The sequence below is a fragment of the Pristiophorus japonicus genome, chromosome 20, assembly GCF_044704955.1.
Source record: "Pristiophorus japonicus isolate sPriJap1 chromosome 20, sPriJap1.hap1, whole genome shotgun sequence".
NCBI classification, from domain to species: Eukaryota; Metazoa; Chordata; class Chondrichthyes; family Pristiophoridae; genus Pristiophorus; species Pristiophorus japonicus.
In genome coordinates this window covers 17,399,874-17,424,128 of record NC_091996.1, presented here as the reverse complement: position 1 = coordinate 17,424,128, position 24,255 = coordinate 17,399,874, and the positions used below count along the sequence as shown (strand labels likewise).

General features: G+C 42.7%; 1 protein-coding gene across 3 annotated transcripts in view; it reads left to right on the top strand.

The window, feature by feature from the left end:
• Positions 1 to 24,255, top strand: part of LOC139233184 (transforming growth factor beta receptor type 3-like) — a 180,013-nt gene that overhangs the window by 50,644 nt on the left and 105,114 nt on the right. For all 3 annotated transcript variants that reach the window (XM_070863814.1, XM_070863815.1, XM_070863812.1), the window contains exon 3: positions 17,250 to 17,416. In XM_070863814.1, the coding sequence (XP_070719915.1) occupies positions 17,250 to 17,416 (167 nt within the window). The remainder of the gene's footprint in view (positions 1 to 17,249; positions 17,417 to 24,255) is intronic.

Below are 24,255 nucleotides of genomic sequence, written 5' to 3'. Positions count from 1 at the left end.
TGTGAGGTCCTTTAGGGAAGAGTGAGCATAGCATGTTTGAATTCTTTATTAAGATGGAAAGTGAAGTAGTCCAATCTGAAACTAGGATCCTAAATCTAAACAAAGGAAACTATGAAGGTATGCGGAATGAATTGGCTACGATAGATTGGGAAGACTCATTAAAAGGCATGACGGTGGCTAGGCAATGGCTAACATTTAAGGAACCAATGCATGAATTGCAACAGTTATACATTCCTTTCTGGTGCAAAAACACAAAAGGCAAAGTGGCCCAACCATAGCTAACAAAAGAAATTAAGGATAGTATTAGATCCAAAGAGGAGTGATACGAAGTTGCCAGAAAAAGTAGCAAGCCTGAGGATTGGGAATCGTTTAGAATTCAGCAAAAAAGGACCAAGAGATTGATTAAGAGGGGAAAAATAGAGTATGAGAGTAAACTTGCAAGGAACATAAAAACCGACTGCAAAAGTTTCTACAAGTATGGGTAACTCTCGATTATCCGGGTCCCTCGGGGATTGGGCTATGCCGCGTAAACGATTTCTCCGTTACAGCGACTGACGTTATAAAGTTAAATCCCGGGCCGAAAGGGCTCCGAATGCACCGGCCCGATGCCTTCCCGGGCTGAAATTTTAAATCCTGTTATAATGGTTTCCCGTTGGATCCGTGTGTGGATAATTGAGAGTTGCCTGTACTCAAAAAGAAAAAGATTAATGAAGACAAATGTAGGTCCTTTACAGTCAGAAATGGGAGAATTTATAATAGGGAATAAGGAAATGGCAGAACAATTAAATAAATACTTTGGTTCTGTCTTCATGGAAGAGGACACAAATAACGTCCCAGAAATGCTAGGGAACCAAGGGTCTAGTGAGCAAGAGGAATTAAAGGAAATTATTATTAAGTAAGAATGCAGGAGGGCCAATAAATCCTCAGGGCCTGAAAATCTGCATCCCAGAGTACTAAAGGAGGTAGCCATAGAAATAATGGATGCATTGGTTGTCATCTTCCAAAATTCTATAGATTATGGAACAGTTCCTGCAGATTGGAGGGTGGCAAATGTAATCCCACTATTTAAAAAAGGAGGAAGAGAGAAAATGGAGAACTACAGACCTGTTAGCCTAACATCAGTAGTAGGGAAAATGCTAGAATCTATTATCAAGGATGTGATAACGGGACACTTAGAAAATATCAATGGGATTAGATAAAGTCAACATGGATTTATGAAAGGAAAATCGTGTTTGACAAACCTACTGGAGTTCTTTGAGGATGTAACTGATAGAATAGATAAGGGAGAACCAGTGGATATAGTGTATTTGGATTTTTAGAAGTCCTTTGATAAAGTCCCACATAAGAGGTTAGTGTGCAAAATTAAAGCACATAGGATTGGGGGTAATATACTGGCATGGATTGAAAATTGGTTAACTGACCGGAAACAGAGAGTTGGAATAAATGGGTCTTTTTCGGGGTGGCGGGCAGTGACTAGTGGGGTACCACAGGGATCAGTGCTTGGGCCCCAGCTATTCACAATACATATAAATGATTTGGATGAGGGAACCAAATGTAATATTTCTAAGTTTGCTGACGCCACAAAACTAGGTGGGATTATGAGTTGTGAGGAGGATGCAAAGATGCTGCAAGGCGATTTAGATAGGTTGAATGAGTGGGCAAACACCAGGCGGATGCAATATAACGTGGATAAATATGAAATTATCCACTTTGGTAGGATAAACATAAAGATAAAATATTATTTAAATGGTGAAAGCTTGGGAAATGTCGATGTACAAAAGGACCTGGGTGTCCTTGTACACCAGTCATTGAAAGCAAACCTGCAGGTGTAGCAAGCAGTGAGGAAGGCAAATGGTATGTTGGCCTTCATTGCAAGAGGATTTGAGAACATGAGCAAGGATGTCTTACTAAAGTTATACAGGGCCTTGGTGAGACCACACCTGGAGTATTGTGTGCAGTTTTAGTCTCCTTACCTAAGAAAATAAATACTTGCCATAGAGGGAATGCAACGAAGGTTCACCAGACTGATTCCTGGAATGGTAGGACTGTTGTATGAGGAGAGATTGGGTCGACTAGGCCTGTATTCACCAGAGTTTAGAAGAATGAGAGGGGATCTCATTGAAACTTATAAAATTCTGACGGCTGGACAAACTGGATGCGGAGAGGATGTTTCCCCTGGCTGGGAAGTCTAGATTTAGGACTGAGATAAGGAGAAATTTCTTCACTCAGACAGTGGTGAACCTGTGAAATTCTTTGCCACAGAAGGCTGTGGAGGACAAGTCGCTGAATATATTTAAGAAGGAGATGGATTTCTATACACAAAAGGCATCATGGGGTATGGGGAGAAAGTGGGAACATAGTGTTGAGATAGAGGATCAACCATGATCATATTGAATGGTGGTGCAACCTCGAAGGGCCGAATGGCCTACTACTGCTCCTATTTTCTATGTTTCTATGCTTCAGCAGCATGTGGCCTGAGGCAGGAGATGTTATGGTAATGAAGTAGGCGACCTGTATGATGGTTGTTATGTGGTGGGAAATGCAGCTTGGGAACAAATAGGACAAAATTGCAAACATTCTGGTTCATCTGAGACAATTACCAGGGAGGAGGATAGAATTGGTGGTGAGGGTATGGCGTTTGTGGTCAGAGCCAAAGACCTTATATAAGAACATAAGAAATAGGAACAGGAGTAGGCCATATGGCCCCTCGAGCCTGCTCCGCCATTCAATAAGATCATGGCTGATCTGACCATGGACTCAGCTCCACTTCCCTGCCGTTTCCCATAACTCCTTATCCCCTTATCGTTTAAGAAACTGTCTATTTCTGTCTTAAATTTATTCAATGTCCCAGCTTACACAGCTCTCTGAGGCAGCGAATTCCACAGATTTACAACCCTCTGAAATTTCTTCTCATCTGTTTTAAATGGGTGGCTCCTTATTCTAAGATCATGCTCTCTAGTTCTAGTCTCCCCCCATCAGTGGAAACATCCTCTCTTATCCACCTTGTCAAGCTCCCTCATAATCTTATACGTTTCGATAAGATCACACCTCATTCTTCTGAATTCCAATGAGTAGAGGCCCAACCTATTCAACCTTTCCTCATAAGTCCAACCCCCTCATCCCCGGAATCAACCTAGTGAGCCTTCTTTGAATTGCCTCCAAAGCAAGTATATCCTTTCGTAAATATGGAAACCAAAACTGCACACAATATTCCAGGTGTGGCCTCACCAATACCTTATATAGCTGTAGTAAGAATTCCCTGCTTTTATACTCCATCCCCTTTGCAATAAAGGCCAAGATACCATTAGCCTTCCTGATCACTTGCTATACCTGCATACTATCCTTTTGTGTTTCATGCACAAGTACCCCCAGGTCACGCTGTACTGCAGCACTTTGCAATCTTTCTCCATTTAAATAATAACTTGCTCTTTGATTTTTTTTTTCTGCCAAAGTGCATGACCTCACACTTTCCAACATTATATACTCCATCTGCCAAATTTTTGCCCACTCACTTAGCCTGTCTATGTCCTTTTGCAGATTTTTGGTGACCTCCTCACACATTGCTTTTCCTCCCATCTTTGTATCATCAGCAAACTTGGCTACGTAACACTCAGTCCCTTCTTCCAAGTCGTTAATATAGATTGTAAATAGTTGGGGTTCCAGCACTGATCCCTGTGGCACCCCACTAGTTACTGGTTGCCAACCAGAAGATGAACCATTTATTCCAATTCGCTGTTTTCTATTCGTTAGCCAATCCTCTATCCATGCTAATATATTAGCCCCAACCCTGTGAACTTTTATCTGGCGCAGTAACCTTTTATGTGGCACCTTGTCAAATGCCTTCTGGAAGTCCAAATACACCACATCCACTGGTTCCCCTTTATACACCCTATTCGTTACATCCTCAAAGAATTCCAGCAAATTTGTCAAACATGACTTCCATTTCATAAATCCATGCAGACTCTGCCTGACCGAATTTTGCTTTTCCAAATATCCTGCTACTGCTTCTTTAATAATGGACTCCAACATTTTCCCAACCACAGATATTAGGCTAACTGTTCTATAGTTTCCTGCTTTTTGTCTGCCTCCTTTTTTAAATAGTGGCGTTACATTTGCAGTTTTCCCAATCTGCTGGGACCTCCCCAGAATCCAGGGAATTTTGGTAAATTACAACCAATGCATCCACAATCCCTGCCGCTACTTCTCTTAAGACCCTAGGATGCAAGCCGTCAGGTCCAGGGGATTTATCTGCCTTTGGTCCCATTAGTACCACCTCCTTAGTGATTGCGATTGTGTTAAGTTCCTCCCCCTCCCCCCCCCCCCCCCCCCCCCCCACCATAGCCCCTAGACTATCCACTGTTGGAATATTGTTCGTGTCCTCTACCGTAAAGACTGATACAAAATATTTGTTCAGAGTTTCTGCCATCTCCATGTTCCCCATTACTAATTCCCTGATCTCATCCTCTAAGGGACCAACATTTACTTTAGCCATCCTTTGGCTTTGATCTTTTCAATGTTTAGCAGGAGGAAATTGCATCTCATTCAATACTAGATATTGGACAAGCAACGTGACAACAAGGTTGGTGGAGAGGTCGAGAGCTGGTGGATAAGTAGACCTGAGTGTTGAGAGCGCACATATGGAAGCTGTCAGCGGATGATGTCTGTAATGGGCAGCATGTAGAGGTGGAAGAGTAAGGCAGCCAATACAGATCCTTGAGGGATTCAGGAGGTAATGGTGCGAGGCAGGAAGAGGAACCATTGCTGGAGATGCTCTGATTACAATCCGAACGGAACAAAGCAGGGCAATCCAACTGAGTGGGACAACTGAGGAAAGGAATTGAGGAGGTCTACCATATCAAAAACTGCAGAGAGGATTAAAAGGTAAAATGTACCAAGGTAATTGTAATGCGGGCTGTCATTTGTGACTTTGATTAGGGTTGTTTCAGTGCTGTGGTAGAGACAGAAGCCTGATTGGAGAGATTCAAACATGGAGTTGTATGAAAGATGAGCATGGATTTGGGAGGTGACAACATGTTCAAGAACATTGGATAGGAAAGAAAGGATGAAGATTGAGCAGCAGTTTACAAGGACAGAGGAGTTGAAAGAGGGTTTTTTGAGGAGGGGAAGTTGATGGAAGCTTTAAAAGTGAGAGGAACCATACATGAGAAGAGGGAACCATGTACAACATGAGCTAGCATGGAAGCCAGGAATGGAAGTTGGGTGGTCAGTTTAATGGGAATAGGTTCAAGGGAGCCAGAGGTGGGTCTATGACCAAGATGAGCTCAGTGAGGGCAAGAGGGGAGATGGGAGAGAAATTGAAGAAAGATGTAGGGGGGTGGAGGGGAAGAGTTTGGCTTGGTGTGCAAGTGGAAGGGAAAAGCAGCTGAACAGATGGTCTCAATCTCAATGACCAAGAAATCCATGAGCTCTTTGCACGTATTACAGGTGAGGGTGGCTGAGACAAGGGAAAGGGAGAAAAGAAGCTGAGTGTATCCTTTGCAGTCCAGGATGATCATGGAGCAGTATGCTGATTCTCTAGAGGATAGTCATGTGCTTGATGTGTTCCAGCCATATCTGATAAGAGATAGCTAAATCAGTTGTGCACCAGATACACTTATCTGTGTCCATTGGACCCAAGGGAGCAAAGATGGAGGCTGTCGAAGGTGGATTGACTGGACTGGGAGGAGTCAGAGTTTTGCTGGGTGGCGAGGGTATCAAAGGTGGACATGAGGGAGTGGTTAAGTAGATCAATGGCTGCAGTAGTATTGTGGTGAGTGGAGTCAGAAAGTGTATGGAGCTACAGTGCTTATTAGTTGCAGGGCATACCATGGGAAAAATATAAGTTTCCTGGCGGCTTGAGGGGGAAGCTCAATTGTGATTTTACTAAGACTAGCAAACCACTTCAGGGCCTCAAGTGCAAATAAAGCAATCTGCTCTCGTCAAATGGTCCCTTTTTTATATTTTATTAAGTGAGCTATTAAAGTATTTCTAATGGTCTTCCTCTGGTATTTTACTCTGCTACCTTATTGTATCAATAGATACCACAGTAGTTTTCCTCTATTTTCATCCAATATGAACCCGACAATTTTTTCATTGACAAGTATTGTTCAAAGCAACTAATGTTGATGTACATCTTTTATTTGAAAAAAACGTAGTATTATGTATTGATGGGCTAACTTTCAGCTGTGTGTAGGTCAGAAACTAAAGCTTGCCTCTGCAGGGTATGTACAATCTTTGTGCCATATATGGCTTGGTCTTGGACCTGATTTTAATAACATATGGTTTACATAAAAACATAAGAAATAGGAGCAGAAGTAGGCCATTTGGTCCCTTGAGCCTGCTCTGCCATTCACTATCATGGCTGATCTAATCTTGGCCTCAACTCCACTTCCCTGCCCGCACCCCATAACCCTTGACTTCCCTTATCATTCAAAAATCTGTCTATCTCCACCTTTAAGTATATTCAATGACCCAGCCTCCATAGCACTCTGGGGAAGAGAATTCCAAAGATTCGCGATCCTCTGAGAGAAGAAATTCCTCCTCATTTCCGTTTTAAATGGACCACCCCTTATTCTGAAATTATGCCCCCTAGTTCTAGATTCCCCAATCGACTTCAATCCACTCTTTTGGATTGTTGAACGCCTGCTTCTACTACACTACACCACACGATCATTTTTACTCGTATTCCTCATTTTTGCATATTTTTCTAAGTTCCACTCATGCTCTTTAGGTTGTGTGTTGCTTTTCTCTTGGTGTTTCTGTTTTTATGTCCTTCTCTTCGCGTTTTTTTTTTAGCCTCACTCCTGATATTTGCAGTTTTATTGGGCCCAAGTTTCCACACGCGCCTAGAAAGGCGCAGTCCCGACCTGGACGCCCATTTTTCGCGCCACAAAGTGCGCCTAAAAATAACCTCGGTATTCTCCACCTCCCTGCAGGTCCTCTGGCCCAAGGCGCAGCCAGCACGAGCTGTGGGGGGGGCGGAGCCAGGTCCCTGCGCTGAAAACAGTGCCGGGACCTCTGCACATGCGCGCTACAGTGGGCACGCAAGTGCAGTAGCTCCAGGTGGCGAACTGTGTGGGATGGGCCCGAAGCACGCAGCCCCTAGCCCTGGCCGAATGGCCTCACTGGGGCTGCGTGAATAAGGCTCCTCCCACGGCCAACTCCTGCTTCCCCCTCCCCCGACCAGACCCGACACCCGCTCCCCACCCACCCCCCCCCCCTGCCTCCGGACCAGACCCGACACCCGCTCCCCCCCCCCCCCCCCCCCCCTGACTGGACCCGACCCGACTCCCGCTCCGCCCCCCGCCAGACTGGACCCGACCCGACCCGAGCTGTTCCCGCTCCCCGCCTCCCCGACTGGACCCGAGCTCCTGTTCCCGCCTCCCCGACTGGACCCGACCCGACCCGACCCGCACTCCTGTTCCCGCTCCCCGCCCCCCTGACTGGACCCGACCCGACCCGCGCTCCTGTTCCCGCTCCCCGCCTCCCCGACCCGCGCTCCTGTTCCCGCTCCCCGACCCGACCCGACTCCCGCTCCCGGACTGGATCCGACCTGACCTCCCCCCCCCACCCCCCCCTCTCTCCCTCCATCCCCCCCCCTCTCTCCCTCCATCCCCACCCCTCTCTCCCTCCATCCCCACCCCTCTCTCTCTCCATCCCCCCCCTCTCTCTCTCCCTCCCCCCCCTCTCTCTCTCCCTCCCCCCCCTCTCTCTCTCCCTCCCCCCCTCTCTCTCTCTCCCTCTTTTTCCCCCCCTCTCTTCCGACACGACCCGACCCAACCCAACCCACCCCGACCCGACCCGACCCGACCCGACCCAACCCAACGCCACCTACCTGTAAATCTGGTGCTGGGGACGGGCCCTGCCCGAAGTCTCAGGCCGGCCCATTCAGCCTTCGGTCCCGAAAGGCCTGCCTGAAGCACTTTCACACAGGTAGGAAGATGGTTTATTTAATCTTTTCTTTGCTTATAAATGTTTATTCAGGTTGGATTTATTTGTATAATTTTTGTATAAGTATAAATAAGGATTTATTATAGAATTTAATGACTTCCCTTCCCCCCCCCCCCCCCCCCCACCTCATTCTGGACGCCTAATTTGTAACCTGCGCCTGATTTTTTAATGTGTAGAACAGGTTTTTTCAGTTCTACAAAAATCTTCACTTGCTCCATTCTACTTTAGTTTGGAGTACGTTTTCACTGTGGAAACTTTCAAATCAGGTGTCAGTGGCCGGACACGCCACCTTTTGAAGAAAAAATTCTGTTCCAAAGTAGAACTGTTCTACCTGACTAGAACTGCAGAAAAAAAAATGTGGAGAATTGCGATTTCTAAGATAGTCCGTTCTCCACCAGTTGCTCCTAAAAAATCAGGCGCAAATCATGTGGAAACTTGGGCCCATTGTGTTACTCCAATCTTTCTGCTTTTAATTATAGTTCTACTGATTCCTTTTAATTCCTGATTTGCTTTTTTTTTAAACCATAGCACCATCATTCATTTTTAGCCCCATATTTTTTGTGCTTTTTTAACTGACAGTCCAACCTTTTTTTAAATCAGCACTGCTCGTAGTTTTGTATTTTATTTTAATGACACGCCAAATGTTTCTGTTTATAACCATACCTCGACAGTTTCCTTTTAAGACTTCTATTATTTCTCTTTCTTTTAGTTGTTCTTCTTTAGTTGTGTGTGTTTGTGTGTTCAGATTCATGTGAACTCAGAATATGGAAGAGCATTTAAATGGCCACTCTGCATCAGTCTTCACTCTGGAAGACGAAGCTCAGTTACTAATAATTCAGCTAACCCAAAGTTGGAAATGTTAAAGTAGATGCAGATAAAGTCCTGAATAGAATAATGAGTCTCAAAACCGACTTTAAAAAAAAAATGTATTTGTCCCAGAATGTGTCCATTGTTGGCAAGGCTAGCATTTATTGCCCATCCCTAATTGCCTTTGAGAAGGCGGTGGAATCGCTGCAGTCCTTGTGGTGAAGGTACTCTCACAGTGCTGTTAGGGAAGGAGTTCCAGGATTTTGACCCAGCTACGATGAAGGAACGAAACAGATTAAGCTGCTAATCGTGACTGAATTCACCAAAGGGTGCTCAAAGGATATATGGTCAGTGAGCTCCTTGCTCATATACTTAACAGCTCTATAGGATCTGGGATTGTTCCTATGGACTAAAGGGAGACCCATGTGATCTGTATATTGAAAAAGGCCAACGAGTCAGAAATTACAGACCCATTAGCTTGGCATCACCTATAGGCAAGTTGCTGGAAGGGATCATTAGATACTCTGTATGACCACTTTGACAGATAACGGATTATTAGAGATTCTGGAAAAGAGGTTTATGTCTTACGAAGCTGATTTAATTTTCTTTCAGGGGTTTACTAGGTTAGTGAACATAGGCAGCCCCAGTAGACATTATACACGTGGATTTTCAAAAAGCTTTTGATAAGGTGTCACACAATAGGCTACTTAATAAGATAGAGCCCTGTAGGATTGGTGGGCATATCTTGGGTTGGATAAGAAATTGGTAATATTCTCATAGGAGAAGGTTATTGTTGTTGGCTGTGGTTCTGCATGGGGACCAGTTACTAGCGCAGTTCTGTAAGGTTCAGTGTTAGGACCATTGCTCTTCAAAATATTTCATTAATGATCTGATGTTGGGGGAACTGTCCGTAAGTTTGCAGATGACACAAAGATTTGAGCAGATGTTCGGACCATAGATGAGAAAAATAGATTACATGCAGATCTGCAATGGGAAATGCCTCTGGCAGATATAATTGAATATAGACAAACACAGGGTTATGCACATGGATAGGGCTAATACCAAGCATTTGTATACCATGCAGGGTTATGATCTCCTCTGTTTTTGTCAGACGGGTAGGGTTAAAATTGAGTCCAGTGCTTTGCCACCATTGGCTGGAAGGTGTAATTACAGTATGACAGGTTTTCATAGGCAGTTTCAATTATAAATGTGAACATAGAAGTTTATAATGGAAATTTAAGAGTAAGGACAGAACAAAGACTTCAGCTTGGATACTGAAATATATCTGCATACCCTGGGCCAATTAAACTCCATCCTCTAACCCCATTTTACCTGTAGAAGTGGAGTAATATGCCTTTTGCTCTTGACTTCCAGTGTAATAAAACACACACATGGATACACTTTTTACTGTTCCTTGCTCTTGTAGTTTTACTTCTGTTGCAGCCAGACTGTTTGTAGATCCACATCATATGATATGAAGACAAGGATGTTGCAACCTTCTTAGACTAGACTAGCGATACAATAGGGTCAGCTAATAGGAAGTAAGGACTTTTACTAAGAAATAATCTGTTTTGCAGAACCTGAACGATTCTGTATATCTTATAGGCCAAATTATGAATATTCACATTATTTAACGATGAATTGTATCTACCGCCACTGTTACCCTTCCAATCCCAAACGATCTGCACCCTCTCAGCCAAAGCTAGCTTCTCTCCTGATTGCCCACTCTTCCTGGACCCCTATCTGGATTTACTTGAGGGTCGCTGCTGGCAGCCTGTGAGTTGTTTTCTCCGGTGAGCTGCCTGGAAATGTCCATCAGGTGTCCACAGCTTGGCGGCTTGATGTTGAGCTTATCCATGTTGGGCTTATCCATTCGGGAACGGGAGTTGTTCCCTGCCTGCTCGAATCTCTAGGCCCGTGACTTTATAACTCCCAACAGTATATATGTAAAGGCCCAGAAATTGTGGCCGGAGGCTTCCCGCGGTTGGATGCCTCAGACCTAAAAAAAACCACGAATCTACCTGCTGGTCCGGGAGGTTCGTAGATTTCTGGTCCTGGGCCTCTAAGCGAAGGTCTGCATAGAGGCCCACGTATCTCAGGGATATAAACAGGCTAAGTGATTGGAGGCTTCAAGGGGATATAGACAGGCTAAGTGATTGGGTACGTGGGCGGTTTGTATGTGTCCCTGGGATCATGTGGGCTGGCCCAACCAATCCAAGTAGGGTATTCCCATTCATACATATGGTGGAGTCAGCTTAAGTATAAATGGGAATACCCCCCCCAAAACACACACAAACTTAAAATATATATATATTTTAAAAACATCACATTTAAAATTAATCAAAATGGAATTAATTATTTAAATCAAAATTTTAATTTTGGGGGTCTAAAAATAAATTTACTTTATTTAACAGGATTTTAAATGTTTAAATTATTGACTTTTTTATTTTTCCATCCTTTAAAAGTCTTGCGCTAATAAAAGCAGTCCTTATCTGCTTTTATCAGCCATAAGAATTTCAAGGGCATTCGCTGGGCAGAAGTTGGGCAAATAGCCCAATTCTCCGCCCGCGGAGGCCGTTCACTTCCAGATGCATGTGATCTGTCGAGAGGTTTCTTGACTGATACAAGTTCCGGGTTTAGGCGCGTGCATGGCATTTTAATAGTATTGAGTTACTTCAGTGACGAGGCTCTCGCTGCAGATGAGTGCAAGCCTCATGAATTTTATGCAAGTCGGGGTCCTATAATGCAAATTGTAATTTTACCTTTGAACAACGACTAGCTTGCTAGACAAAGAAAATTACTAAGCACCTTTGTGCAAGCCCTTGGTATCTGACTTGGGTGCTTGTATTCCCAAGGTACTTCCTCAATGGCTACAACTTGGGAGGTGTAAGGCTTCTGAGCTTCCAATCAGGACACTTCAGATTATCTTGGAGGACAACCTTGAGCAGTTCTGGGCCAAGAGGACCCAATTGTAGACTGCAGAATCTCGGCATGGGGTGCAGCAGTCTGGGCCAGCTGGCTGAGTGGCACTAGCAAAGACACTGTCGGAGTGTCTGTTGGGGGAACAGGCATCCTGTCGTCCTGAGAGGACAGCAGGTTTCCATGAAGCCAAGGCCACTCTCTGGGGCTGCATCTCAGCACTCCTTGAAATCTTTTGAAGTGCAGAAGTGCTGTGACGCCCTGGAAGCCCTTTCAGCAGTGGCCCCCATAGCCAAGATGGAAGCTATCTGAACTTCCATGCCATCAGTGTCAGCTGCCATTATAGCCCCATGAGCTACCAAGGTAGCAGTATATGCTATCTGAACTTCTAAGACAGCAATATATACTGCAATAATAGCTGTCCGAATTGTCATAACACGCTCCATGATGGGTTCCACATCGTGCTGATGGAGCTGACCACTTGGCCCATGTTGAACAGAATAGTCTCCATGCTCTGTGCAAAGCGTTGAGCTGGAGTCCTCCGTGCTCCAGCTATTCACAATCTATATCAATGATTTTAGATGAGGGGACCAAATATAATATATCCAAGTTTGCTGATGATACAAAGCTAAGTGGGAATGTAAATTGTGAGGAGGATGGAGAGAGGCTTCAAGGGGATATAGACAGGCTAAGTGATTGGATAATAACATGGCAAATGGAATATAAGGTGGAGAAATATGGTTATACACTTTGGTAGGAAGAATGGAAAAGCAGAGTATTTTTAAAATGGTGAGAGATTGGGAAATGTTGGTGTTCAGAGGGATCTGGGTGTCCTTGTATACAAATCACAGAAAGTTAACATGCAGGTACAGCAAGCAAGTTAGAAAGCAAAAAGGATTGTTGGCCTTTATTTCAAGAGGATTTGAGTACAAGAATAAAATGTCTAGTGAAATTATATAGGGCTCTGGTGAGACCACGCCTATAGTATTTGTACGTTTTTGGTCTCCTTACCTAAGAAAAGATATACTTGTCATAGAGGGAGTGCAACGATTCACCAGACTGATTCCTAGGATGGGAGGATTGTCCTATGAGGAGAGATTGAGTAGACTAGGCCTATATTCTCTCGAGTTTAGAAAAATTAGATATGATCTCATTGAAACATATAGCATTCTTACAGGGTAGCTGCAGGGATGATGTTTCCCCTGGCTGGGAAGTCTAGAACCAGGGGTCACAGTCTCAGAATAAGGGGTTGGCCATTTAGGACCGATGAGAAATTTCTTTACTCAAAGGGTTGTGAATCTTTGGAATTCTCTACCCCAGAGGGCTGTGGAGGCTCAGTCTTTTGAGTATATTTAAGACAGAGAGCGATAGATTTTTGGATATTAAGGGAATCAAGGGATATGGGGATAGAGCAGGAAAATGGAGTTGAGGTAAATCGACCATGATCTTATTGAATGGTGGCGCAGGCTCGAGGGGCAGAATGGCCTACTCCTGCTTTCTTATGTTCTTATGTAAAAAGTGGTGTGTTAGTGAGAGTTTGGAAAATTACTGACCAGTGTAGGAATTGTGGGTAAGGGTTACAATAGCTGAGTGTGAGCATGAGGTGTGGTGCAATGATTGCAGGACAGTGAAAGGTAGTGGGGGAGGGCAGTGTTACAAATGACGTGTGTTCTAATTAATGAGGCCATGAATGGGGCAGCTATGATGAGGAAGTATTTTAGCAATGTCCTTATCTTTACAAGTTTAGTTACCTTTATAAGTTTAGTTAGATCATTGATTTTTTTTTCCTGTATAGCAGCCTTGTTCTTGGAGGCAATGCTCCTGGCATGAACCTCCTCAGTGATCTCTTCCCATTGCCTCCTGAGGGGAAAAAGGATGTACCACCTCATCTCCACTGCCTGCACTAAGGCTGCCCAAGCAGCGTCAGAGAAACTTGGTGCCTCTTGCTCCCTCTTTAAGCTGTTTCTTCCAGAATTGTAGTCATTTTTGCAGCCAGTAATGCACCAGAGACATGCAACATATAGCTTTTGGCTAGTGTAAATGGATTTAAAAACTTAACACTATTCTGACAAAATAAAAATTCTGCTTCAGTAACCTCTGAAATTCAGTTCAAAGTCCTTCTGGTTTTACAAAGGGTTCTGTTGTACTTACCTTTTTAAGGCTAGTACTGCCTTCAGTGCCCAAAAAGCATGCAAATTTCCTCTTCTGTTCCAGCTTCCAGCCAGTAATGTGTCCTGTGTGCATCACGGATATTTTAATTATGCCCGACAACAAGTTCGAGCCCTGAGGTTGTGGTCTCACTGGACTGCGCGTGACTGTGCCCAGGTTGCCCCATATAGCACTTGCAGATCAAATTGAAACTCCTGACTCTTAAATGCAGACATTTAAACATAGTTAACTATTACCTTACAGTGCCAAGCTTGGTGAACATAAGAACTAAGAGCAGGAGTAGGCCATAAGGCCCCTCGAGCCTGCTCCGCCATTCAATAAGATCATGGCTGATTTGATCGTGGACTCCGCTCTACTTCCCTGCCTGCTCCCCATAACCCCTTAGCGTTTAAGAAACTGTCTATTTCTGTCTTACATTTATTTAATGTCCCAACTTCCACAGCTCTCTAAGGCAGCGAATTCTACAGATTCACAACCCTCAGAAGAAATTTCTCCTCATCTCAGTTCTAAATAGGCGGCCCTTTATCCTAAGATCATGTCCTCTAGTTCTAGTCTCCCCCACCAGTGGAAACGTCCGCTCTGCATCCACCTTGTCAAGCCCCCCCTCATAATCTTATACGTTTCTATAAGATCACCTCTCATTCTTCTGAATTCCAATGTGTTGAGGCCCAACCTACTCAACCTTTCCTCGTAAGTCAACCCCCTCATCCCCAGTATCAACCTAGTGAACCTTCTCTGAACTGCCTCCACAGCAAGTATATCGTTTCGCAAATATGGAAACCAAAACTGCATGCAGTATTCCAGGTGTGGCCTCACCAATATCCTGTACAGCTGTAACAAGACTTCCCTGCTTTTATACTCCATCCCCTTTGCAATAAAGGCCAAGATTCCATTGGCCTTCCTGATCACTTGTTGTACCTGCATACTATCCTTTTGTGTTTCATGCACAAATACCCGTCAGGTCCCGCTGTACTGCAGCACTTTGCAATCTTTCTCCATTTAAATAATAACTTGCTCTTTGATTTTTTTTCTGCCGAAGTGCATGACGTCACATTTTCCAACATTATACTCCATCTGCCACTCACTTAGCCTTTCTATGTCCTTTTGCAGATTTTTTGTGTCCTTCTCAAACATTTTTTCCTCCCATCTTTGTATCGTCAGCAAACTTGGCTACGTTACACTCAGTCCCCTCTTCCAAGTCGTTAATATAGATTGTAAATAATTGGGGTCCCAGCACTGATCCCTGCGGCACCCCACTAGTTACTGATTGCCAACCAGAGAATGAACCATTTATCCCGACTCTGTTTTCTGTTTGTCAGCCAATCTTCTATTCCTGCTAATATATTACCCCAACCCCGTGAACTTCTATCTTGTGCAGTAACCTTTTGTGTGGCACCTTGTCAAATGCCTTCTGGAAGTCCAAATACACCACATCCACTGGTTTCCCCTTTATCCACCCTGTTCGTTACATCCTCAAAGAATTCCAGCAAATTTGTCAAGCATGACTTCCCCTTCATAAATCCATACTGACTTTGCCTGACCAAATTTTGCTTTTCCAAATGTCCTGTTACTGCTTCTTTAATAATGGACTCCAACATTTTCCCAACCACAGATGTTGGGCTAACTGGTCTATAGTTTCCTGCTTTTTATCTGCCTCCTTTTTTGAATAGGGATGTTACATTTACAGTTTTTCAATCTGCTGGGACCTCCCCAGAATCCAGGGAATTTTGGTAAATTACAACCAATGCATCCACAATCCCTGCTGCTACTTCTCAAGACCCTAGGATGCAAGCCATCAGGTCCAGGGGATTTAATCTGTCTTTAGTCCCATTATCTTAATGAGCACCACCTCCTTAGTGATTGTGATTGTGTTAAGTTCCTCCCCTCCATAGCCCCTTGATTATTCACTGTTGGAATCTTGTTAAACATGACTATAAGATATGTGACTTGACCATTGGCACCTCAGTACAATTTCATCCAGTTTTTCAGTGATATCGCCAACCACCAGCATTAATTTTTCCATGGTAACTGTCCTCATTACACTGTTATGATAACATAAGTGGGTTTTTGAGATCAGTGCAAAGGGAAAATGGCAAATGCTGGAAATCTGAAATTGATCTGTTGTGTCTTTCAGAATTTTTATTAATCAGCATCTGTAAAGAGAAAAGACGGGATATGATCAATGCTCTGCCTAATTTATTTTTGGATACGCAGCCCCTTTAACAGGCTGCGCGGCCAATTCAAAGTTTCGCGGATGTGCAAAATTTCATATTGGAAAAGCTGATCCGGGGCTGCGCGGGACCGGCAGACAGCTGCATGGCTGTGCAGCTTAGAGGGAAGGTTGGCCATGATGTTTTGGGTGTGTGTGTACCTATCATTAGTTTCTTAGGATCAATATCAGTCATGACATGTTGGCTATGCCGCCTGGAAAATTGGGAATACCACAAATTGGGTGTACTGACCATCTTGTCGGATTCTCCTATCTGCAATTTGGTTGAGCAAAACACCATGCTGGGAATGAAGTTTTGTCACTTCTTTTGCGTAAATCCTGTTTATAAAAATTTTTTTTTTTTTTTAAATGTATTTTGTACATTCTCACTGTCATTGTTTTTGGTTCCACATGAGCACGATCTTGAGATTCGCAGCTGAATGCTGCATTTGAATTTCTTTACATAGTGTTGACAATGCAGCATTCTATACTGGACAGGTCACCCACATATTTAGGTAAAACTTAGATTTGCATCAAACCGACTGCAAAATAATTTGCTGTCTTATGCTATTTGATATGCTATGATGTTCTATGCAATGCCAACTGAACTAGACTATGAACTGCAGACCTATGATGGTGCTGAAGGTGTAGTTGGTGGTAATGTGCGCAACCTACAAGTAGGCTCATCTGTTTATCTGATTGTATTTTTCTGTAAAATTCCTCGAAAAAACTTTACAGGAAATCATGTGTTCATTGTACAGTAAAAAGGACTATTCATTTTATCTGTTCATACCTTTATGTTCATTGTTTATTGAGTTTGATGTTGTGTTTGCTTTAATTTTATGTAACACTGTAATCTCTGCAACCACAGCTGATATTTTGGACATTCTTGAGATAAAATGATGTATTATAACATTTTAAATTGGAAACTGCATTCTGATGGATCTTTTGATAATCGGAGATGGTTGGAGGGAAAGCAACACATCAATTCACATTTGAAAAGCCTAATCTGAAGTTATCAAAGTTGAGATAATGCTATCATTTTGATCCATCAAATGCGGACTGTACATAACTCCATCTTGTTGATTATTTTGTGAATTTTGAATTATGAGCTTAATTTTCGATTTTCCATCCTGAATTAACTCTTCTTCCCATGTTATATTAAAATAAAATATTACTGTTTTGTGTTTGATAGGTCCTGTGGCAACCAATGAATGTAAAGTCGGAATGGTTGGAAGAAACCATCCCGTCACCGTCTCACATCTTAAGCAAAAAGGCTGCATGTGCAGTGGCAAATCTACAGCCAATGAAATGGTTTATGTCGTCAATGTGATCATTCCTCTTCCTAGTGGCGTCCGTTTGGTAATGTTAATATATTTAAGCATTTATATTATTTTGATGAACGAGTGCAACTGGCACTAAATGGATGCTGTGCTGTTTGAAAGTCTGGTTATAACACGCAATTTTTGTTCTGATTGCTGATTACCGTAATTTTAACTTGCCTGGAGGTTCTAAAACGGGGCTAGGCTTAGCACTCAAAGTGCTGATTAGAAGCAATTTTTGTGCACCGGTATATGTGGGTTGACACACAATGGGAGGTTTCAGGATGGCTCAGGAACTGAGGAAGAGGGCGTACATGGACTGGAGGTCCAAGTGGAGGAAGTCCAGAGGATGAGGGATGTTCTGTACCTGCAGGGGGGAAAGCATCCACCTGTTGCTCTCTATCTCCTGCAGCGGCTGATGCTGCTCTGTCTGGCCTCCCGTCCTCCTCCCATTCCAGACCAAGGGGGACCTCTAGCAAAATGTCCATGACCATGCACTCCTTTTCTCCTGGTGACTTCAATAATTTAGAGTAATAGAGCACTCATTCTTTTTAGGTGAATTCCTTAGACAACTTCCAGAGTAAGAGTTGACAGTGTTGGTGAAGTCTTGCCAAACCGTCCTCGAATATCTCCCGATGTGTTTCAAAAGTCCTCTTCAAACCTCCAGCAGCAAGTGAAGAGTAAAATGTGATATACCTTTTTAAGTATCGCTCAATCTTCTGCAGTAACTTGTTTACTCCCAATCAGCTGGTCGCTGTTAGGAGAGGGCGTTAAGTCGAGCGCTATCCACCAAAATCCTGTGCAGCCTCATTAAGAGCTACCAGGCAATTTAAGTGGCAGTTAGCCCTTTAACGATCCTCGTTGGCCATTCCTAGCGCAAGCTTCAACTCCTTTACCACAGTGGCGTCTTACATTAAACGCGAAATAAATCGGCGTTTCAGCTCAAGACCCCATCTTGGCCTCCTCAGTGCCTGAAGGAGCTATTGAAAATAGCCCCCATGAATTGTTCCCCTCTCTTTCATGTTGAGAATGTAAACCATGGTAAAATGACACGTCATTTAAAGTGAACAGTATAACTTATATACAGTACTACAGGCCTGTGATTTATGTCATCCAGTGTCATTCAGTCCTTGATATAAATAAGACTTTATTTGCAACACACTTGTATTCTCCTGCTGTGTATATGTTTTTAAAAAAGCAGCATATTTAGAAAAAAAGTTAGAATAAGTATCTTGTTATTTGTGTAAATCAAGATCAGTAACCCAAAATGTAAGAACAAGAAAAAGTATTTTATTCCATCCAGTTCTATTGTCCAAGTCTTGTTTCAAGAACCGATTTATTTTCCTATTCCAAATTCAAGTGACACAGGAAGTTTGAAATTCCAAGTTAATAATGGTGGTAATTAAGCATGCAGTTATACTGCCACTTTTGCTCAGATCCAAAAATGATTTTTGATACATATTGATGCAGAAGTGGCATTATAATTCTGCCTCAGATCCTGATCTGATTTCCAAGCACTAGAGCTTCCCTCCAGTTTGAGCTTTCTCCAGCAGTAGTAAAAATGAAGCTCAGTGTGCAGCTGCATTTTAAAAGTACTGAGATGTGTTCACTAAACCTTTCTAGGAACTTTATAAACTTATTTTCAATGGTTCTAAAATATTAGAAGAAAGCAGGCTATTATCTTTTAACATTGAAAATTAGCCATGCGACCTGCCGCATGACACGGTAAACAATATAATTCTGATCTGCTGGCTGTGCTTTGCGTTCTACAGATACTGTTCTGGGACTGGTAGCTTCAGTTTAACTGTAGCCTAATTTAGATATGTATTTTAATCTCTCGCACTTGTATCATATTTTGTTTAGCTGTATCAAATTCATGTTATATCTACACTACATGGAAAATAATTAGATCTCATTCATATTTTGTAAGGGTAAATTTGCTAATTCTACACTTCCAGTGTGGAATTACACCTGAAGGGAGCATGGGTCAGAGAATTGACACTACACTGTTAAAGTCTCATCTCAAACCTGTGCTTGCATTAAGTGCGGCTGCCCACTGAAGCACAGGATCAGTGAAATCATCCAGTACAGTCTATATGCAGTCATTTTTAAAAATTAGAAATGACGTTTCATTTTTTGGTTGCCGTAGATAATTTTCTAATGAGAAATGCATGAAAGCTATACTTTTCTTTACATTACATGTATAAACAGATCTGCCAGACAGATCATAAAATATACAGAGGCAGTGCTGATGTCCTATGTCTGGCAAGCACATAGTTGGCAGAATGCCCAACATAGCATGGAGCCGTCTCTATTAAAATGGAATCGAAGAATTACTGGAAACCAGTTTACATAAGCATAGTGTATGAAAGTAAAAGGAAAAAAAAATGTTCAAACAGAAAACAATTATATCTACAAGAAACACAAGCAAAAATAGAAACTGTAGCCCAATATTTTAATTGTTTTGTATATGCTGATTTTAATGACCCAGTTGTACATGTGATTTGATCAAAAGAGAACGCCTTCAGATAAAAATTGTACAACAGTACCAAAAACTGAAATGAATAGGTTTATTGGTTTATTGTAGATTAGTAGCTGGCATAAAATTTCTAAGTAACAAGATTATAAAAATAATTCTTTACAGGAAACATTTGAAAAAGCCATTAAATCACATGTAAAGTAAGGGGCATTCTATTTTTACAATTATATCATTAAATGGTTGATAGAAAAGGGTACATGGGAAATTACTCATCATCATAGTTTCCTGGTTTTCTTTGAAGGAGGATTTTCTATACATATATGAATTAATCTGCCCAGTTTTACATATATTACACCACAATTTTAAACATTTATTTGGATACTCTCCTCTCTCATCTATTCAACTTAGCATTAACAACTGCACACAATTTTCATTCCTAAAGTCTGATAGAGAAAGATAGCTATCTAATATCTACTACAGACCTGTAACTTTAGGAGCTATTTTCTCTTTTTCTGATCAGATCTTGTATGCATATGCAAGTGGCTAGTCCACATCTTGGAGAAGGATTGACAGGGCAACTATAAAACCAAAACCGTAAAGGTATATAAGTTGGCTGTTGTTAGCATAACAAATTAAAACTGATGAAATTAATAATCTGGAAAATTGAAGAGACAGCCACTATAAAATTAGCCACATTTGGTAGAGCAATCCTTAATCTAGGAGAAGATAGGAACAGGAATGGGCCATTCAACCCGTCGGGCCTGTTCTGCCATTCAGTTAGATCATGGCTGACTCTATTTACCCGCATAATTCTTAATACCTTTACCTAACAAAAATCTATCAATCTCCGTTTTTATATTTTTAATTGGCCTAGCCTCAACAGCTTTTTGGGGGAGAGAGTTTCAGATTCTCTCAGATGTTTGTGTGATGAAATGCTTCCTTACATCACCCCTGAACTGGTTAGCTCTAATTTTAAGATTGTACCCCCTTGTTCTGGACTCTCCCACCAGAAGAAATAGTTTCTCACTATCTACCATATCAAATCCTTTCATCATTTTAAACACCTGAGTTAGATCTACCCTTAATCTTCAATGTTGAAGGGAATACAAGCCTAGTCTATGCAATCTGTCGTCTTAACTTAACCCTGGATACAGCAAAAGCTATGGGCCCCGACAATCCCGGTGTAGTGCTGAAGACTTGTGCTTCAGACCTAGCCGCGCATCTAGCCAAGCTGTTCTGATACAGCTACAACACTGGTATCTACCCGACAAAGTGGAAAATTGCCCAGCTATATCCTGTCCACAAAAAGCAGGACAAATCTAATCCAGCCAATTACCGCCCCATCTGCCTACTCAATCATCAGCAAAGTGATGGAAGGTGTTGTCGATTAAACGGCATTTACTCAGCTATAGACCTCATTACAGCCTCGATCCAAACATGGACATGGTCCCAGCACCGAACCCTGCGGCACCCCACTAGTCACTGCCTGCCATTCTGAAAAGGACCCGTTTATCCCAACTCTCTACTTCCTATCTGCCAACCAGTTCTCTACCCCCAATAACCATGTGCTTTAATTTTGCACATTAATCTCTTGTGTGGGACCTTGTCAAAAGCCCTTTGAAAGTCCAAATACACCACATCCACTGGTTCTCCCATGTCCACTTTACTAGTTACATCCTCAAAAAAATTCTAGAATATTTGTCAAGCATGATTTCCCTTTCATAAATCCATGCTGACTTGGACCGATCCTGTCACTGCTTTCCAAATGCACTGCTATTTCATCTTTAATAATTGATTCCAACATTATCCCCACTACTGATGTCAGGCTAACCGGTCTATAATTACCCATTTTCTCTCTCCCTCCTTTTTTAAAAAGTGGTGTTACATTAGCTACCCTCCAGTCCATAGGAACTGATCTAGAGTCGATAGACTGTGGGAAAATGAGAACCAATGCATCCACTATTTCTAGGGCCACTTCCTTAAGTACTCTGGGATGCAGACTATCAGACCCTGGGGATGTAACGGCCTTCAATCCCATCAATTTCCCCAACACAATTTCCTGACTAATAAGGATTTCCTTCAGTTCCTCCTTCTTGCTAGACCCTCGGTCCCCTAGTATTTCCGGAAGGTTATTTGTGTCTTCCTTTGTGAAGACAGAACCAAAGTATTTGTTCAATTGGTCTGCCATTTCTTTGTTCCCTATTATAAATTCACCTGATTCTGACTGCAAGGGACCTACATTAGTCTTCACTAATCTTTTTCTCTTCACATATCTATAGAAACTTTTGCAGTCAGTTTTTATGTTCCCAGCAAGCTTCCTCTCATACTCTATTTCCCCCCTCCTAACTAAACCCTTTGTCTGCCTCTGCTGAATTCTAAATTTCTCCCAATCCTCAGGTTTGCTGCTTTTTCTGGTCAATTTATATGCCTCTTCCTTGGATTTAACACTATCCCTAATTTCTCTTGTTAGTCACGGTTGAGCCACCTTCTCCGTTTTATTTTTACTCCAGGCAGGGATGTACAATTGTTGAAGTTCATCCATGTGATCTTTAAATGTCTGCCTATCCACCGTCAACCCTTTAAGTGTTATTTGCCAGTCTATTCTAGCCATTTCATGTCTCATACCATCGAAGTTACCTTTCCTTAAGTTCAGGATCCTAGTCTCTGAATTAGCTGTGTCTCTCTCCGTCTTAATAAAGAATTCTACTATATTATGGTCACTCTTCCCCAAAGGGCCTCGTACAACAAGATTGTTAATTAGCCCTTTCTCATTACACATCACCCAGTCTAGGATGGCCAGCCCTCTAGTTGGTTCCTCGACATATTGGTCTAGAAAACCATCCCTAATACACTCCCGGTAATCCTCCTCCACCGTATTGCTACCAGTTTGGTTAGCCCAATCTATATGTCGATTAAAGTCGCCCATCATAACTGCTGTACCCTTATTGCACGCATCCCTAATGTCTTGTTTGATGCTGTCCCCAACCTCACTACTACTGTTTGGTGGTCTGTACACAACTCCCACTAGCGTTTTCTGCCCTTTGGTATTCCACAGCTCCACCCATACAGATTCCATATCGTCCAAGCTAATGTCCTTCCTTAGTATTGCGTTAATTTCCTCTTTAACCAGCAACGCTACCCCACCTCTTTTTCCTTTCTGTCTATCCTTCCTGAATGTTGAATACCTCTGGATGTTGAGTTCCCAGCCTTGGTCACCCTGGAGCCATGTCTCCGTAATCCCAATTATATCATATTCGTTAATAGCTGCCTGCACAGTTAATTTGTCCACCTTATTACAAATACTCCTCGCATTGAGGCACAGAGCCTTCAGGCTTGTCTTTTTAACGCACTTTGTTCCTTTAGAATTTTGCTGTAAACTGGCCCTTTTTGATTTTTGCCTTGGGTTTCTCTGCCCTCCACTTTTACTTTTACTACTTTCTATCTTTTGCTTCTGCCCCCTTTCTACTTCCCTCGGTCTCCCTGTATAGGTTCCCTGCCATATTAGCTTAACCCCTTCCCAACAACACTAGCAAACACTTCCCCTAGGACATTGGTTCCGGTCCTGCTCAGCTATTTACAATATATATCAATGATTTAGATGAAGGAATTGAGTGTAATATCTCCACGTTTGCAGATGACACTAAGCTGGGTGGCGATGTGAGCTATGAGGAGGATGCTAAGAGGCTGCAGGGTGACTTGGACAGGTTAGATGAGTGGGCAAATGCATGACAGATGCAGTATATTGTGGATAAATGTGAGGTTACCCACTTTGGTGGCAAAAACAGGAAGGCAGAATATTATCTGAATGGCGACAGATTAGGAAAAGGGGAGGTGCAACGAGACCTGGGTGTCATGGTACATCAGTCATTGAAAGTTGGCATGCAGGTCAAGCAGGTGGTGAAAAAGACAAATGGTATGTTGGCCTTCATAGCGAGGGGATTTGAGTATAGGAGCAGGGAGGTCTTGCTGCAGTTGTACAGGGCCTTGGTGAGGCCTCACCTGGAATATTGTGTTCAATTTTGGTCTCCTAATCTGAGGAAGGACGTTCTTGCTATTGAGGGAATGCAGTGAAGGTTCACCAGTGATTCCCGGGATGGCAGGACTGACATATGAGGAGAGACTGGATCGACTGGGCGTGTATTCACTGGAGTTTAGAAGAATGAGAGGGGATCTCATAGAAATATATAAAATTCTGATGGGATTAGACAGGTTAGAGGCAGGAAGAATGTTCCCGATACTGAGGAAGTCCAGAACCAGGGGTCACAGTCGAAGGATAAGGGGTAAGCCATTTAGGACCGAGATGAGGAGAAACTTCAATCAGAGAGTTGTTAACCTGTGGAATTCTCTACCGCAGAAAGTTGTTGATGCCGGTTCGTTAGATATATTCAAGAGGGAGTTGG